The following is a 16,670-nucleotide window of genomic DNA, read 5'->3' on the forward strand; positions in this document are numbered from 1 at the left end:
ATGTAGCATTATTAACTAGAGTGTGTTGGCAATTTACTTACAACTAAAAAAAAATAGAGATGCCAACTTTGCTGTAAGATGAAAAGAGAGAGAGAGAGATTTATGGCTGGCAACAGTGGTGGGCGATGTCCTCCCTCTTCTGTGCAATATGATATTATGATATTACTATAATTTTTGACGGGGATTACGAATTAACTAAAAAAAACCTACAACTAAAAAAAATTGCCAACATACATATGCTATTATAAGAGAGATGGATGACTGGGAGGGGCAGCATTTCTGGCTATTCACAATGGCGGATGTACTTCCTGTTGTTTTAAAAGCTAACAATAATGATGGAATTTCATGCTGACAGAGCGGATTTCTACTAGTCCACGTTGTTAACCTGCATATTACTCCTCGACTAATAAAACTAGAAGCTTGAGGGCATTAACATTAGACCGTCACAGACTTTCATATTACCCATCACTGATGCTGCCAGAACCAAGTTTCCTGCTTCTATTCATAAACCAAAAACAAAAAAAAACGGGGAGAAAAGAAACATGTACACACTTCCGTCACCATTTTATAACAACTAGGGGAAGTGGGGCGGGAGGCGGACATGTAATGGGAGATCACACAAGCGAGCTTCCTCTACATATTTGAGGAAAACAACGCCACCCATATATAAATAAACCCCTCAAACTAACACTAATTAGAATTATCCTACAAAATTTTTCTCGTAAGGCATTTTTTTGTAAACACTCTACCACCAACAGATCACATATAAATAAACATACCCCCCCAAAAAAATGCGCTCCATGAAAAGTTGTCCTGTGTGCAAGAGAACCAAATCAAGCAAACATTTTGCAAGACATTGTCGCACCTGCGTGCCAGGCAAGCATTTGGCTGCCACAGAACTATGTTCCGGATGCAATATACAGATCACAATTGCGTATGTCGAGAACCATAAGCTTAATTGTCTAGGCAAAAATACATCTGGGGCCCAGCCTTCGACCTCCACCAAGAGGAAGGCAGAAGCAGCCTCCATCAATGCACCACCCACGAAACGCGTCAAGCCTGTAGCGAAAGCGAACCAGGCTGCTTTCGAGCGGTTGTTAGAGGACTTTGTCCTCACTTCGGAGGGCTCATGCAACGTGCGTAGCTTTTTGGAGAACGTGCAAGCCAAAATCATTTCCATCCTCGGCGATGCACTGGCTACGTACTCCACCAAATTCTACGCATCGCTACGTTGCCAGTACAAGAAGCCGTCTGAAGAAATTTACAGCTTCTGCCACAACACCAAGGCGAAGACGCTGCATCTGGCGGATGTCGACAACCTCGAGGTCATCTACAACCAGTTTACCGATGAGCTGGTGACCAAACAAGAAGAACATCAAGCTAAAGGCTCGGGGGGTTCGCTGTGTGGCGAGCCTCACGAACTGTGCGTCAAACTTTGTAAGTTCTTGCCTCTCTCCGCCTCCAGCTACGTCCCCTTACCACCTACCATTGTGGCAAAGAAGGCCGTCCTGAACATTCAGAACAATGACGCCAAGTGCTTCGTATGGTCGGTGCTTGCAGCGTTGCACCCTGTCGACAGGAAAAACCATCCACACCGACTTAACCACTACCTACCCTACGAGGCAGAGCTGGAAGTTGCGATGGCTGGGATCGACTACCCGGTGGCGCTTTCGGACATTCGAAAGTTTGAGGTTCGTGCGCGGTTGGCTATCAACATTTACGGTCTCACTGACGAAAATGCGGTGTACCCCATCAGGGTGAGCGACGTAAATGTTGATGGTGCGCAGGAAATTCACCTTCTGCTCATCAAGGACGAGACCAATCACCACTACACCCTCATCCGTTCCCTCTCTAGACTTGTTTCGAGCCAGCGGAGCAGTGATAGTCACCACGTCGAGGTGTGTCGAAGGTGCTTGTCAACTTTTGATAATCGAGAACAGCAGGACTACCAGCGCATCAGAGGTCCCAACATCGCTGCAGAGAAGCTCGCTCGCCACAAGTTCTACTGTAGTAACAACGAGCCTGGTGTGGCAGTCTTGCCCAAACCTGGCACCGTGGAGCGTTTCCACATGCACGGTGCCATGGTGGAGCATCCCGCTATCATCATCGCGGATTTCGAGGCCTTCCTCAAACCCCTGTCCACTTGCGATCCAGATCCCGAAGTTTCCTCCACCACCCCTTACCAACTCCACGAGGCCTCGAGTTATGCCTACGTTGTGGTGCGACGTGACCAGCACATCGCCCCCGAGCCCTACGTGTATCGCGGTCCCGACGCAGCCAAACACTTCCTCGAGAGGATGGTTGTCGAGGCCAACGAGATAGGGAAGGTACTGTTGGCCCCCAAGTCTATGCTCCCACTGTCTCCCGACGATCAACGTAGACACGACGAGGCCATCGCTTGCCCTGTCTGCGTCAAGGAGTACACCACCAACAACCGTAAAGTCCAACACCACGATCACTTTAACGGTAGGTATGTTGGCCCATGGTGCAACGGATGCAACCTCATGGCTCGGGACCCGCGATTTATCCCAGTGTTTTTTCACAATGGCTCGGGATACGACTTCCACCATCTGGTGCCTCACTTTGGCTACGACGACATGCGAATCAACGTCCTGGCGCAGAACGAGGAGCGTTACATTAGCTTGAGCAAGTGGGTGCGAATCTCAGAAACACACTCTACCGTCGAGCTTCGCTTCCTCGACTCCCTGAGGTTCCTCCCGGCCAGCCTCGATGCTCTCGCAGGGAAGCTTAGCGACGAGCAAATGCTCATTACCTCCGGAAACTTTCCGAACTTGGACGCAGGTCTCTTCAGGCGTAAGGGGGTCTATCCCTACGAATACGTCACAGACCCTACCAAGTTCGCGGAGACGACGCTACCTCCTCGAGCAAACTTCTATAGCAAGCTGCGAGGCTCGAACATCACCGACGAGGAATATCACCACGCCCAGTCCATGTGGCGCGAGCTGGGCTGTCGAACTCTCGGGGACTACCACGACGCCTACCTCAGACTTGATGTGACGCTCCTCGCCGACGTGTTCCAGACGTTCCGTGCAACTGCGAAGACCATCTACCAGCTGGACCCTGCCTACTTCTACAGTCTCCCCGGACTGGCGTGGTCAGCCATGTTTCTGGTGACGAAGATCGAGCTGGAGCTTCTTTCGGACGTAAACATGATGCTGTTTGTAGAACGTGCCGTGCGGGGTGGAATGGTCCAGGTGTCGCAGCGACACTCGCACGCCAACAATCACCACATGTCCACCGGTTACGACCCCTCACAACCGTCCAGCTACATCATGTACACGGACGTCAATAACCTCTACGGACACTCCATGATGCAGCCACTCCCTTTTAGAGGCTTCGAGTGGGCTGACCCTTCCAACTTCGACGTCGAAAGCTTCGACGATTCGGAACATGGGTTCTTCGCCGAGGTGGACCTTGAGTTCTCCGAGAAGCTGCAGGATTTGTTCTGCGATCTTCCCCCTGCACCCGAGTTCAAGTGTCCACCCGATTCCAACCAGAAGAAGCTCGTCATGGATTTCGAGTACAAAGAGCGTTATGTCCTGCACTACCAAAACCTCCGGTGGTTGATGAAGCAAGGGGTTACCGTCCGCACAGTACATTGAGTTTTGATGTTCGAGCATTCTCCATGGTTGAAGCCATACATCGAGCTCAACACCGAACATCGCACAGTCGCCACTTCTGATTTCGATCGCGATTTCTTCAAGTTAATGAATAATGCGGTGTTTGGCAAAACTATGGAGAATGTACGGAATCGCATGGACATAAAATTGGTAACGAGGAAAGCACAATGTCGCAGGCTCGTAGCAAACCCATTATTTAAATCGAGGACCATTTATAATGAGCAGCTTGCTCTGGTGCATATGAGGAAGAGTGAGGTGAGGCTCGACAAGCCAATTTATGTTGGTGCCTCAGTATTAGACCTGAGCAAGCTGCACATGTTCGAGACGTACTACGACATATTACGTCCACATTATAGCCACAACATCTCGCTTCTCTACACGGACACGGACAGCTTGGTGTACCACGTCCACTCAGCCGATGCATACAGGGATATAATCACGGCACCAGCTTTGGTTAACCTCTTCGACACCTCGGGCTATCCCCAGCCGAACCAGTACGGCATCCTGCCCCGAAACAAAAAAGTACCTGGCAAACTCAAAGACGAGAAGGACGGTGATGTAATTCTCGAGTTTGTAGGTCTTCGCGCCAAGGCCTATGCCATCAAAGCCGAGGGCAGCGTTACCAAGAAGGCCAAGGGTGTCGGCAGACAGGTGGTTCGGGAGCATCTCGCATTCGAGGACTTTGCCGATTGCCTCAAGACCAGGTCGTCGGTTCTAAGAGAAGAACAGCGCATCCAGAGCGTCGACCATGTGTTGACCACAAACAAAGTTAGAAAAATTGCGCTGGATCCCAACGACGACAAGAGGTGCGTCCTCGAGTGTGGTATTCACACATTGCCGTGGGGGTACTATCGCTTAGCAGAATGCAAAACCTGCAACATATGTCCATCTTCAACAGAAGATTCAAAAAAAAAAAAAAAAAACTGTCATTACAAAAAAAAACTTTGGCCGTATTCTTAAATAACCAGCATGCCTATGAATTTGTTCGGTTTCAAAAAACAGATCATTATGGAAACCATACCAGATCATGAAGTCTTACCTTCCGTGTTACCTAAACTCAACGGTCTGTTGATTATTCACCTCAACAGCATTTGGACGAAACTGAATGACGATGTGGGCAAGATGTTTTATGTTTTTAATAACAATTTACATTTCTACGAAATTCCGATCGACGGGAAACTTCAAATCACCGTGAATCCGGAAAACGCAGGCGAAATCAAAATTTCTACCGGCAAAAACATTTTTCGAATCAAGCACGACAAGATGCTTTCTAACATTACGTACGATGTGTCCGCAGGAGATTATCTTTACATGGAACTCCTCGGAGATTACGACAAACTTATTCCTCTCTTCGTAGAATTACGAATCGTCTATCCTATTATAAATAACCGTTAACCAAAAATGCCTAACGACATTTTCGGCAACACCAAGCGTGTGGACCACGCAGAAGAGATTCTCATGTTGGACATTCGAGTTAAGAAGTTGAGGACCGATTTGATCGCTTTGCAGGAAACCTTAAACAAAAGTTTAGAGTCGGAAATCGCTACGCTCCAAACGCAATGTCTCGACCCCATTCTGAAAATCGATTCCGAACTGAAAACGCTGATAAAAAATTATGTCGACGTACCTTCTTACGACAACGTTCAAAATATACAGTTGAGCGTGGATTCGCTTCAAAATGATTTGGCCAAATTACAGCAATTTCAATCGAAAAATGAAGATTTGGAAAAATTGAAACTCGAAATCGAAGAACGAACTTCCGCAATAGAAAAGAATTTCTCTGAACTTCAAACCGTCGTGAACGATATTGATGTAGAACGCTTGCACGTCGTCGTTTCCAAATTACAAGAAGAATTCACCAGCACGTTGGAAGAAATTAAATCCAAGTTGCAGACTTTGGAAGATACAATGACGAACCTACCATCGTCGGACGAACTGCAGGTCATCGGTAAAAGCGTCGCGAACATAAAAATTCAATTGGAGGCCTATCAAGATTTCGAACACATTCAAACCACCATCGCTACGCTTCAGGCGTCCTTGGAATTGATCAACGAAGAAATTAAAAATATTCACGCTGAAGCGAGAGCGTTGACGAGCATTCAAGACACGTTAAGCACGGTTCAGCATAAAATCGAATATTTAGAAAATTTGAACGTCGAAACGAATCTCGCTCATTTTCATCACGTACTGGACAACATACAGGGTGACTTGGAATCGTTACGGACGAGCGTGCCTTCGAGCGAAGATTTGGAAAAATTGAAAACGGCGGTGACGGCACTATCCGAATCGAACGACATCAAAAGTTCATTGAGCGATCTCGAGAGTAGGGTGGCCAATCTCCCCACCTCCAAAGAATTGCACGCTTTGAAAAGAAACATATCTCGAATGCTGAAACGACTAGAAACGGAAACGGCGAACGTGGAACAGATTCGAGACGAAATTAGTTCGCTGGTGTCGACGCTGCCCACTTCGCAGAGCGTCGCCGACCTTCACACGCAGTTTATAGAGATGCGAAGCATCGTGAACGATCTTACCGAGAAGAGCTCGAAATTGAATCAAGTCGAGAACCTTCAGAACATCGTCGTCAACATCAGAGATCAAGTTGGAGTGCTGGAATCCACGCAGGAATCGACGCTGGCCTCTTTCGGTGCCAAGTTGCAAGAACTCAACGAAAACTACAAGCAGTTGAACGTGGAAGTGAAAATCAAACCGTCGTTTTCTACCGTAACGGATACCATAGTCGAGCATTTGCTCCCCATCGAAAATAAACTCGGACAAGTTCACAGTAATCTGCTCGGCGTCGACACTAAATTCGCTAAACTGCATTTTCTGCAAGCCATCGAAATCAACAGCGTACCCAATCAACAGAGAATCTCCACGTTCGTCGAAGGTAACAAACTGTACATGTTGCATCCTTATCATCCGTACTACAAGTTTCTCCTCGATGGCACGATTCAGATAAACGAATTTTCGTACTGGTCTCATGGTAGAAAAGCTAGCGTTCCTACCATGACTTTGATATCGAATCGTGGTGTCCAGAAAGCAGGAAACATTCCTCTGGCACGTTGGAACGAAACGCGCAACATATATGAAATACATGAAGACGAAGATCTCACCGTTTTCGACGTGAGTGCCGGCGATAAGCTGATCATTCAAAACACGAGCGAAGTGCCACCCTCTTTGAATCCCATCACGCTTGTGCTTCTCTTGAAACGTAATCTCTAAAAAAATGTCTAGGCAAGCCATCGTCGAAGAATTGCATAAACCTGCACGCCGTAACTACGAACGTTTGGCTGTGGTAACCAAGGGCATCGACGACCTCTGGCAAAGTGACCTCGTGGAGATGAGTAGTGGCAATTTGAAAAACGTGCATAAATTGAACAAGGGCAACAAGTACCTTCTCACCGTCATAGACACGTTTTCGAAATTCGCATGGGCTCTACCTTTGAAGGCAAAAACGGGAACGTGCGTCACGGAAGCATTCAAATTAATTTTTCGCGAAAGCGGTGGCAGACGACCACGGTTTCTGCAAACGGACAACGGTAAAGAATTTTACAACGCCGTATTCCAAAAGTTTATTCAAAAACACAAGATTCGACATTATTCGAGCTTCAGTCACATCAAAGCCAGCATCGTGGAAAGATTCAATCGAACCTTGAAAACACACATGTGGAAACGATTCACGCTTCGGGGAAATTACAAATGGGTCGACATCCTGCCGGAACTCGTCGACACCTATAATGATACGGTACACAGAACGATAGGCATGAAGCCAGCTGACGTTACGAAATCTGACGAGCAGCGTTTAATTTCTACCGTTTACTGTCCAAAGTACACTCCCACGACAAAAAAAGCTAAATACAAAATTGGAGACCAGGTGAGGATCAGCAAATTCAAACGCACCTTCGAGAAGGGATTCACAAAAAATTGGAGCACGGAACTTTTTACGGTGGTTCGAGTTCTACCCGGAAACCGACACACGTATATAATAAAAGATAGTAGCGGCGAGATTTTGAAAGGAAGATTTTACGAAGAGGAACTCTCTAAAACGAAACACCCTGACACGTACCTCATCGAGAAAGTATTGCGTAGGAAAGGTGACAAACTGTTTGTCAAATGGCTGGGACTTCCGGAAAAGAGTTGGATCGACGCGAACGAAGTGATCTTGTAAGTACGTGGAACGTGGTGAAGCGTCTACCGGATCCGGAAAGTCAAACGAGAAAAAAAAAGAACGGCAAGTTGCTTCCCGACAGCATCCGCTGTCTGATCGTAGGTCCTTCGGGGTGTGGGAAAACGACACTGCTCGTGGACAATTTTCTCCTCGCACCGAATTGGCTAGATTGGAAGAACAGGCACCTGTACGTGTTCTCGAAAAGTTTGGAGCAATCCAAATACCAGCAACTGATGAAACTGTACGATGGTCTGGACATTGCAACGTTTGCCTCGGAAATAAAACCACTTGACGATTGTCGTGAAAATTCAGTTGTTGTGTTCGACGACGCCATCCTGGAAAATCAAAATGAAATTCGCAACTTTTTCACGCAAGGTCGTCACAAAGGAATGGATTGTTTTTACCTAGCTCAAACGTTTTCCAAAATTCCAAAACAGTTAGTACGAGACAACGCTAATTTCATATGTTTGTTTCGTCAAGATCACACCAACCTCAAGCACGCGTACGATGACTACGTAGGCGGAGACATGAACTACAATCAATTTTCGGAACGCTGCTGCTCTACTTGCTGGAACGGTGACGATTTCGGATTCGCGACGATCGACATGACGAGGAAACCCAACGACGGAAAATACAGAAACAAAATCAACGACTTTCTAAACGTTGCAACGTTGTGAGAAACGACGTATATAAATAACGTCATGACGAAACGAAAAATCGAAGACGAAAATCTCAAGCTTCGCGATTACCTCGCGAAACGCTTCAAAGGTTGGAAATCCGAGAATCGCGGATTCTACGAAGAGAAGAAACGCCAGGATCAACCTGTGATCGATGCCATCAGCGGTCTAGGTAAAGAAATTAAAAGTGTCACGGAACAAAATAAAAATTTGATTAATGAACTCGTACCGCTCGCAGCTAAAAGTTATGCCGTACCCACGCCCATTTCGAGCATTCCTTCGACGCCATTCGAACTGAAGGATGCACCGGCACGACGTCGAGCCATAGGCAGCACGTCGTCTTCGGATAAAATCGAGTTGGGACCTTTGGCACGAGACTACCTGAGCACGGGGAAATTCGACAAGGATGAAGTGTTCGGATTGTATCCCAGCATGGAAACCAGCGAAGGCGGCGGTGTGGTGTGGAAGATTGGGAAATCGAAGGTGACCTTCGAAGGCAACGACATTAAAGTTAATTTAGGCGAGAAGGATAGTTGGACCAGGTATCCGGGTACGGTGGGACTGTGGGAACTCGTTGCCAAAAAGCAGCCGAAAGATTACACCGACGAAGATTACCAAAGTTACAAGGAAATTCTGATCATGACGGATGCCTTGTACCAGAACAACGACGCCTCGCAGAATAGGGTGAAATCGAGCAGCGGCGAGAAGTACAGGAATCTCATCAAACCGATTTGGAACCAGGTCAAAACAGGCAGCGGCGTCAAATGCTACAACACGTTACCCAAAGAATTCGTTTGGGTGGACGACGTTAGGAAACTCGTGGACCGATTGTTGGTGATAGCCGGCGAAGAGAATGCAGGCAATCGTAATTTCTACAACGAGAAGGTTGGCATCGTGGACATGATCAGCACGAAACTTTCCAACTTCATCGTGAACGACGACAAGGGCATAGGTTACCTGATCAAAATCATCAACACGCTGCCTCCGAAATTTTGGAACGTGGCCGAAGGAAAGGGACTCGTGAACGACATCATCAACAAGTTACCTTTCGAGATGCATCTACCTGGCTACCAGTACTGCGGACTGGGTACCAAACTCGAGAAAAGATTGGAGAGAGGAGACAAGGGTGTAAATCCGTTGGACGCGGCATGCAAAGATCACGACATCGCCTACAACACCACGCAGACGGATCTGGACGCACGTCACGAAGCAGACAGAAAGTTAGAGCACGCAGCTTTCGAAAGGTTCGTGAGCAGAGACGCATCGCTGAGTGAACGGGTCGCCGCACTAGGCACTACCATCGCCATGAACACGAAACAAAAATTGGGCTGGGGTATATAAATAACATAGAGTAAAAAATAATAATAATAACAACATGTCTCGCATAACTGATTTGCCGCACGAACTACTATCTAAAATATTCAAAAAGGTAGTTAACGGAGATGTTAATAAACTTGTGATCATAGCAAGAACAACACCGGAATTTCACATCCCTTGTGAAATGGTTCTCAAGTACCATCTTCGGGAGATCAGCGGCCTGAGGTGCGGTGATCTCAACATTCTGCTTTCGGCTGCAGGGGAAAAATTGAACGAGAGGTTGGACGAACTGGAGGAGGCAAGGCAGGGAAGAAGATGGTACACAGTAGATTGGTACAAGTCTATGCAGGAGACGAAAGATATCATTACGCACATCATCGCGTTTTCCGAAGCACGGACTTTCTTCCTCTGTTAAAAAAATAATAATATATATACGTGTCAAAAAAAACTTGATATATAAATAAATAATCTTCGGTATATATAAATAACACACATCGTGAAAAAACAATTAAATTTCTCTCTAACACTTTGAAATTTTTTTTGATATGACGACTGAAAAAATAAGTGATCTCCAAGCATTAAAACAAATGCTAAATTTGTCAGTTGAGTATGTAAAAATTCAGGAATTGGAAGTCGACAAACCTTACACGATAACTTCCGGTTCAATCGTTTCTACCCAGTATGGTCCCAAAGTACGCCTGTTGCTCAACGCACAATACAGTCTATTTTTACCAGATCGATACGCTAACATGTTATCTGACGAGAAGCTATCTATTTTAATCGAGAACAAAACTCGAATTGTGTACAAGGGGACAAAGGAACTTCTTGGCAAGAAAACGAAGCACGTAATAGAATTTGTGTAACGACTGCGAGGCCTTGAAAATATATAAATAACATACCGTAAAAAACTACACAAGAAAAAATCTCAGAATATATATATAAATAACATACCGTGAAAATAACACATAGAGCATCAACATGAAGCCCAAGGGTGTCGTGTACCAGATACCATACTCCAATCTAAAAAATCTAGGTGCTCTCGATGGGTTACTCACCAAGAAACAACGCGAGAAGAAACGTTCTTGCTTGTCGAAAGGACATGGAATGAAATTGCTGCTCAGCACACCTCAATTGAAAAGATTGCAGCGTTCGCGGAAACAGCAAAAGATCGGAGGTTTCATATTCAGCATCCCGGCCATCCTGGCAGCATTGGGGGCCGTTGGAAGTTTGGCCGGCGGAAGTGCCGCCATCGCGAAAACCGTCATCGACTCGAAGAAGAACAAAGCGGAATTGGAAGAACAGAAACGTCACAACCTGGCCATGGAGAAGAAAGGAGGAAAGGGCGTGATGAAGAAGTTTAAAAAAAAGAAACAGAAGCACTCACCAACCGAGACATTGAATCTCTGATCGGACCGTTACAAATCAAACACTTCAGAGGAGTTTTCATGTCCGACTCGCTACCTTCAAGCGTTAAAAGAAGAGAATGCGGAGTAGTCAACTTGGACGGTCAAGAAAATCCAGGCACGCATTGGATATGTTACCACAAAAACGACAATGATAAAGCATTCGTTTTCGATTCTTTCGGAGGTGTTCCACCTACAAATTTAATTCATTATCTGAAAACGAACAAAACCTCCATATACTACAACGACGAGCGCATTCAAAATTTCGGAGACGTGAACTGCGGTCATCTCTGCCTCTCCGTGCTCGCGTTTCTCTCTAAAATAAATAACCCTACGATCGAGGATTTCCAGAAAGCATTGTGGAACCTCAAACAGCATCACTAGGATGGGCGTGTTCCATCTCACGAGCGAATCTTCGATCTTGAAACTCACGCTGCACGACGACATCGTCTATCCTAAATCCGTGGCTCTGCGTGCATTCTACAGCATGTACCTCATACCTAATGTTACGCAGCACAACAACAAAATTAGCGTCGGAAGCGAACACATCGTCGTCACGCCAGGACAATACAATCTTTCCACTTTGCAAGCTCAGTTACCCAAAGGCACATACCTTTCTCAAAATTCGGTCACGCACAGAGTGGAAATCCTATCCGCTACGGAGACCGTGGACCTGGGCACCATGGGAGAACTTTTAGGTTTCGAGAACGACACCGACACCAAACTCGAAGCTGGCATCAAGCACGTAGCAACCAACATTCCTAAATTTTTGGCCATAGAGACTCTGAACGTACACTGTAACGTGGCCGAAGGCATGATCACGAAATCTTCGGACGGATTGCTGGGAAGTCACAAGCAGACGGGAATCATAGCCACTTTCAAACCAAGTTCCGAGTTCATGGAACCGATCATCTACATGCCCTCTTCGCCGATCTATTTTCCAGTATGCCGCAACCGCATAGACGACATAGAGTTGGTGGTGACGAACGAGAAAGGAGACGTGGTGGATTTCGCAGGTGCCACTACGACGGCCATCGTGGAGATCAACATATAATAAATAACCATACATGTAAAATGGAGCAAATCGAAAGTTACGAATTGCAATCTTTCCCTCCCAACCGTCGCACGTTCGCCAATCTCAACGAGGCGAACAGGGAGATCGAATACGACATGGACGTAGGCGACGGGTTCGTTCATCCTCACAGAGCGGACCTCTACCTTCAATTCGACGTGGTGAAGAAGGAAAGCGGAGACGCGTTTCCTGCAGCAGCAAACTTGATACTCGTTGACAACTTCGTGCCTCACCTGTTTTCGCAGGTGGAGGTGAGGAAACACAACACCGTCATCGACAGAATAGATTATCCAGGCATCACGTCGACGGCAGTGGGAACGTTGAAATTATCCAAAACGGACGCAGCGTACTACCAGGCCGGGGGATTCGAAGCCGGGACCAAAATATCGACGAAAAGTCACACGGTGCTCTTTCCCATGCGTCTGCTGCCTGGTTTCTTCTCGGACTACAAGGAGATCATGTGGAAGGGAGGACTGCGCGTTACGTTTCGAAGAGCGGCCAACGACAACGACGCACTGATGCGATACGCTACTTTGGGTCCGGACGGCACCACGCCGATAGCCAACACTTTACCCGAAGCGGCGAAATGCGTCATCCGGAGCATGGAATTGAGAATGCCGGTGGTGGAATACGAAACGAACTACGCCCTCAAGTACAAAGCGGAGATCTTGAAAAGTCCGCAGGTGCCGATTCACTTTCACGGTTACCAGTGCGTGCAGAAGATGGCGTCGGGAAGTCACATGGAATTCGACGTGACGACTCAATTCAACAACATACAGTTCGACATGCCAGATTTCGTCGTAGTGCTTTTTCAGACCGGGAGGGACAAGAATCAGGAAAAAGATTCCAGCAAGTTCGACGACTGCAAGATCAAGAACGTTTATCTGAAGAATGGACGCAACGAAGTGTTCCCACGCGAGAATTACAACCTCGACGTGACCAAAAACGATTACCTCAAACTTTACGAAGCGTTCTCGGCTTACAAACGCGTGACCGAGGGAAGCGTGGACATGTACTACACGCCCAGCGAGTTCAAAGCACGGAGACCCATGACCGTCATCAACACATCTAAGAGAAAGAAGGTTGTGGTCAACGATCGAACCAACATCAAGGTCGTCTGCGAGTTCCACGACGCCTTGCCCGAGGATACCCTATGCAGTGTCATCCTGATTGCAGAGAAGTCCTTCGCCTACGACGTGAAGAACGAGAGGGTCACAGAGCAGTTTTAACAAGTTTTTTAACATCTTTTCTTGCACAAATAAGAAATTTTCTGCACTAGCACAATCAGTTACAATAGCACAATACGAATTTCACTAGTTCAGATCAGTTACAAATGTCAATTTCATTAGTTATCAGTTACAATATCTTTTTTGCACTATAGCACGAGACAATCAGAAAATTTGCACAAAAAAATTTGTTGTTTTTTACACGTGAAAATTAACAATAAAATTTCTTTTTTTATCGTTTCAGATGCTGTCGAAACATCAAAAACACATACACACACTAGAAAAAAGCATGCAACTTTATTTGTAACACGTACATATTCTCCATCTTCATCAAGAAAATATTATAATAAACATAATTATTTTTATCTATATCTCACAATAAAACTCTATATCCAAAAATATCACAACATCAAATAACACTAGAGTCGTTAGTACACGTTGCATGCATTACGGAGGTCCTCTGTAGGGTTTCATGGAAGTTTGGGGGGAAAAAAAAACACGTGAAACTCTATAGAGGTGCGGTAATCTATAACCGCAGCCGTTAGAAAACCTTTACTTCTTGGCTGGGCACCACGCACTCCTGGCGGGGTTATGGGGGCCAGGAATCCTAAAAAACAACAATTATTATTATTTTGTTTGTTTGTTTGCGTCACAATACATACGCGCGCGCGTGTGTGGCACATCGTTCCCCCGAGAAAGGTTTACAAAGGTCACGATATACAAACATTGGCCTCTCTCTTTTTTTTTTTTTTTTTTTTTTTGGGACTTGGAAAAAATTTACAATAAGAGAACATCGCCCACCACTGTTGCCAGCCATAAATCTCTCTCTCTCTCTTTTCATCTTACAGCAAAGTTGGCATCTCTATTTTTTTTTTAGTTGTAAGTAAATTGCCAACACACTCTAGTTAATAATGCTACATATTATACGCACACACGCACGCACATACTATATTACCATCCACCCATATCTCTCTCTCTTTTACGGCAGTACATATTTGTTGCCGGCTCTCCTTGTTTAGTATATGTAGGTTGGCAAAAATTGCTTTATGCACTGTAAGGCAAGCCTAAAGCAAGGTTGCCAGCTCCTTGCTTTAGGCTAGGTTAGACAAAAAAAAAGCTGTAGGTAGGCTGTCGGCTGTTTAACTCTTCCCTCTCTCTCTCCTCCCTCTTTTTTGTAAAAGATTATGGCAAAAGTACCAGTAGGTTGGCAACTTTGCTTTATGCACTGTAACGCAAGCCTCAAGCAAGGTTGCCAGCTCCTTGCTTTATGCCAGGTTAGACCAAAAAAAAAAAAACCTTGGTGATTTTTTCGAGTAAAATATTGGCAACACTACCAGAAAATAGAGCTTATGCCTTACGAGAGAAATCCATTAAGGCGAGCCTCAAGCAAGATTGCCAGCTCCTTGCTTTAGGCTAGGTTAGACCAAGAAAAACCTTGGTGATTTTTTCGAGTGAGGAGCTGGCAACACTGCCAGAAAATGGAGCTCATGCCTTACAAGAGCCTCAAGCAAGGTTGCCAGCTCCTTGCTTTAGGTTAGGTTAGACCAAGAAAAACCTTGGTGATTTTTTTCGAGTGAGGAGTTGGCAACACTGCGAGCTCCACCGAGCTCCATTTTCGGTTGCAGAACCGGGCTTATTGGACTACTAGTTATCTTGGAAATAGTGAGACTTAGGAAAAATCTGTTTGCGGATTCGTCATGTACGCCTATATGTAAGTAAAATATGAATAGAACCTATGCTCGGAAATCCAAAATGGCGACCGGAAGTGGGGTTATCTTTGAAACGGTAAGACTTAGAAAAAATCTGTTTGCGGATTCGTCACATACGCCTATATGTAAGTAAAATATGAATAGAACCTATGTTCGGAAATCCAAAATGGCGACCGGAAGTGGGGTTATCTTGGAAACGGTAAGACTTAGGAAAAATCTGTTTGGTGATTCATCAGGTACACCTATACGTGAGAAAAAATATGAATAGAAGGTATGATCGGAAATCCAAAATGGCGACCGGAAGTGGGGTTATCTTGGAAACAGTAAGACTTAGTAAAAATCTGTTTGCGGATTCATCACGTACGCCTATATGTGAGAAAAAATATGAATAGAACCTATGTTCGGAAATCCAAAATAGCGACCGGAAGTGGGGTTAGGGGCCAGGAATCTTAAAAAAAATATTATTTGTTTGTTTGTTTGCGTCACAATATAGGCGTGCACGCGCGTGTGTGTGGCACATCGTTCCCGAGAGAGAGGTTTACAAAGGTCACGATATACAAACATTTGACCGGGGCTTGGAAAATTACGATAAGGTGCATTCATCCTTCAAGAATAAAAAAACTGCATTATTTACTCATCACGTTGTGTCAGCGCAATAAATAAGGCGTTGAACATAGAGAGAAAATAAAAATTTTTGAGGTTTGGTAAACCTCAATTAATAAAAATAAGTTTTTGAGGTTTTGGTGAGCTCCAAATAATCAAAATGAGTTTTTGATGTTTTGGTGCTGTTTTCTACGCTGTGAAACATCGTCAGCGCAATAAATAAGGCGCGGAACGTGGAGAGAAAGTGAGTTTTTGAGGTTTGGCGAGTCCCACCGAGCCCCACTTTCGGGCGCAGAACCGGGCCACCTGCACTACTTTCACCCCTTACACCCCAGGTGCTTTTTTTAGAAACACTGTCCTGATAAAGAGAAAATGACTTTCTGTACCTCTCCATCCTGCACCACCATTTCCATGGCTTCCCTAATCACAATCTCAAACACTTGATGCTGGTGCTGCAGTGGAATTATGCCAACCATGAGAGACCTCTCACTCTGCATCAGCCGATGCAGTGCCATCACACACACCAGGTAGTTCTCCATTTCCTGCTCTTCCACAACGTCCTCCCTGTTTTCTAAAAAAAAAAACAGGAAAAATTCTCAATGAAAATGCCACATGATTGAAAAGAGAGAGCAAAGCTAGATAAATTAACAGCTTCGGTAGGGTGTCCAAATAGTCACGCAAACCAAGACTTTGAATATACGTTACTTTTGTACAAAAAGCAATAGACATGAAAATACACTGAATACAACGTATTTTTCGGCCGATTTCCTTCACTTTTTCAACTTCTTTCCAAATTTTTAAAGGTTCCCGGGAAAAAGGTCATTACTTCGATAGGGTTGTTATATCCAGGG

General features: G+C 45.4%; 1 protein-coding gene across 2 annotated transcripts in view; it reads right to left on the reverse strand.

Moving 5' to 3' along the window:
• The window catches only part of Exo70 (exocyst complex component 7), a 79,015-nt gene that overhangs the window by 32,766 nt on the left and 29,579 nt on the right, over positions 1-16,670 (reverse strand). For both annotated transcript variants that reach the window (XM_083125395.1, XM_083125394.1), the window contains one exon: positions 16,206-16,390. In XM_083125395.1, the coding sequence (XP_082981521.1) occupies positions 16,206-16,390 (185 nt within the window). The remainder of the gene's footprint in view (positions 1-16,205; positions 16,391-16,670) is intronic.

This window comes from Lepisma saccharinum, chromosome 7 (genome assembly GCF_977018435.1).
Source record: "Lepisma saccharinum chromosome 7, izLepSacc3.1, whole genome shotgun sequence".
NCBI classification, from domain to species: domain Eukaryota; kingdom Metazoa; phylum Arthropoda; class Insecta; order Zygentoma; family Lepismatidae; genus Lepisma; species Lepisma saccharinum.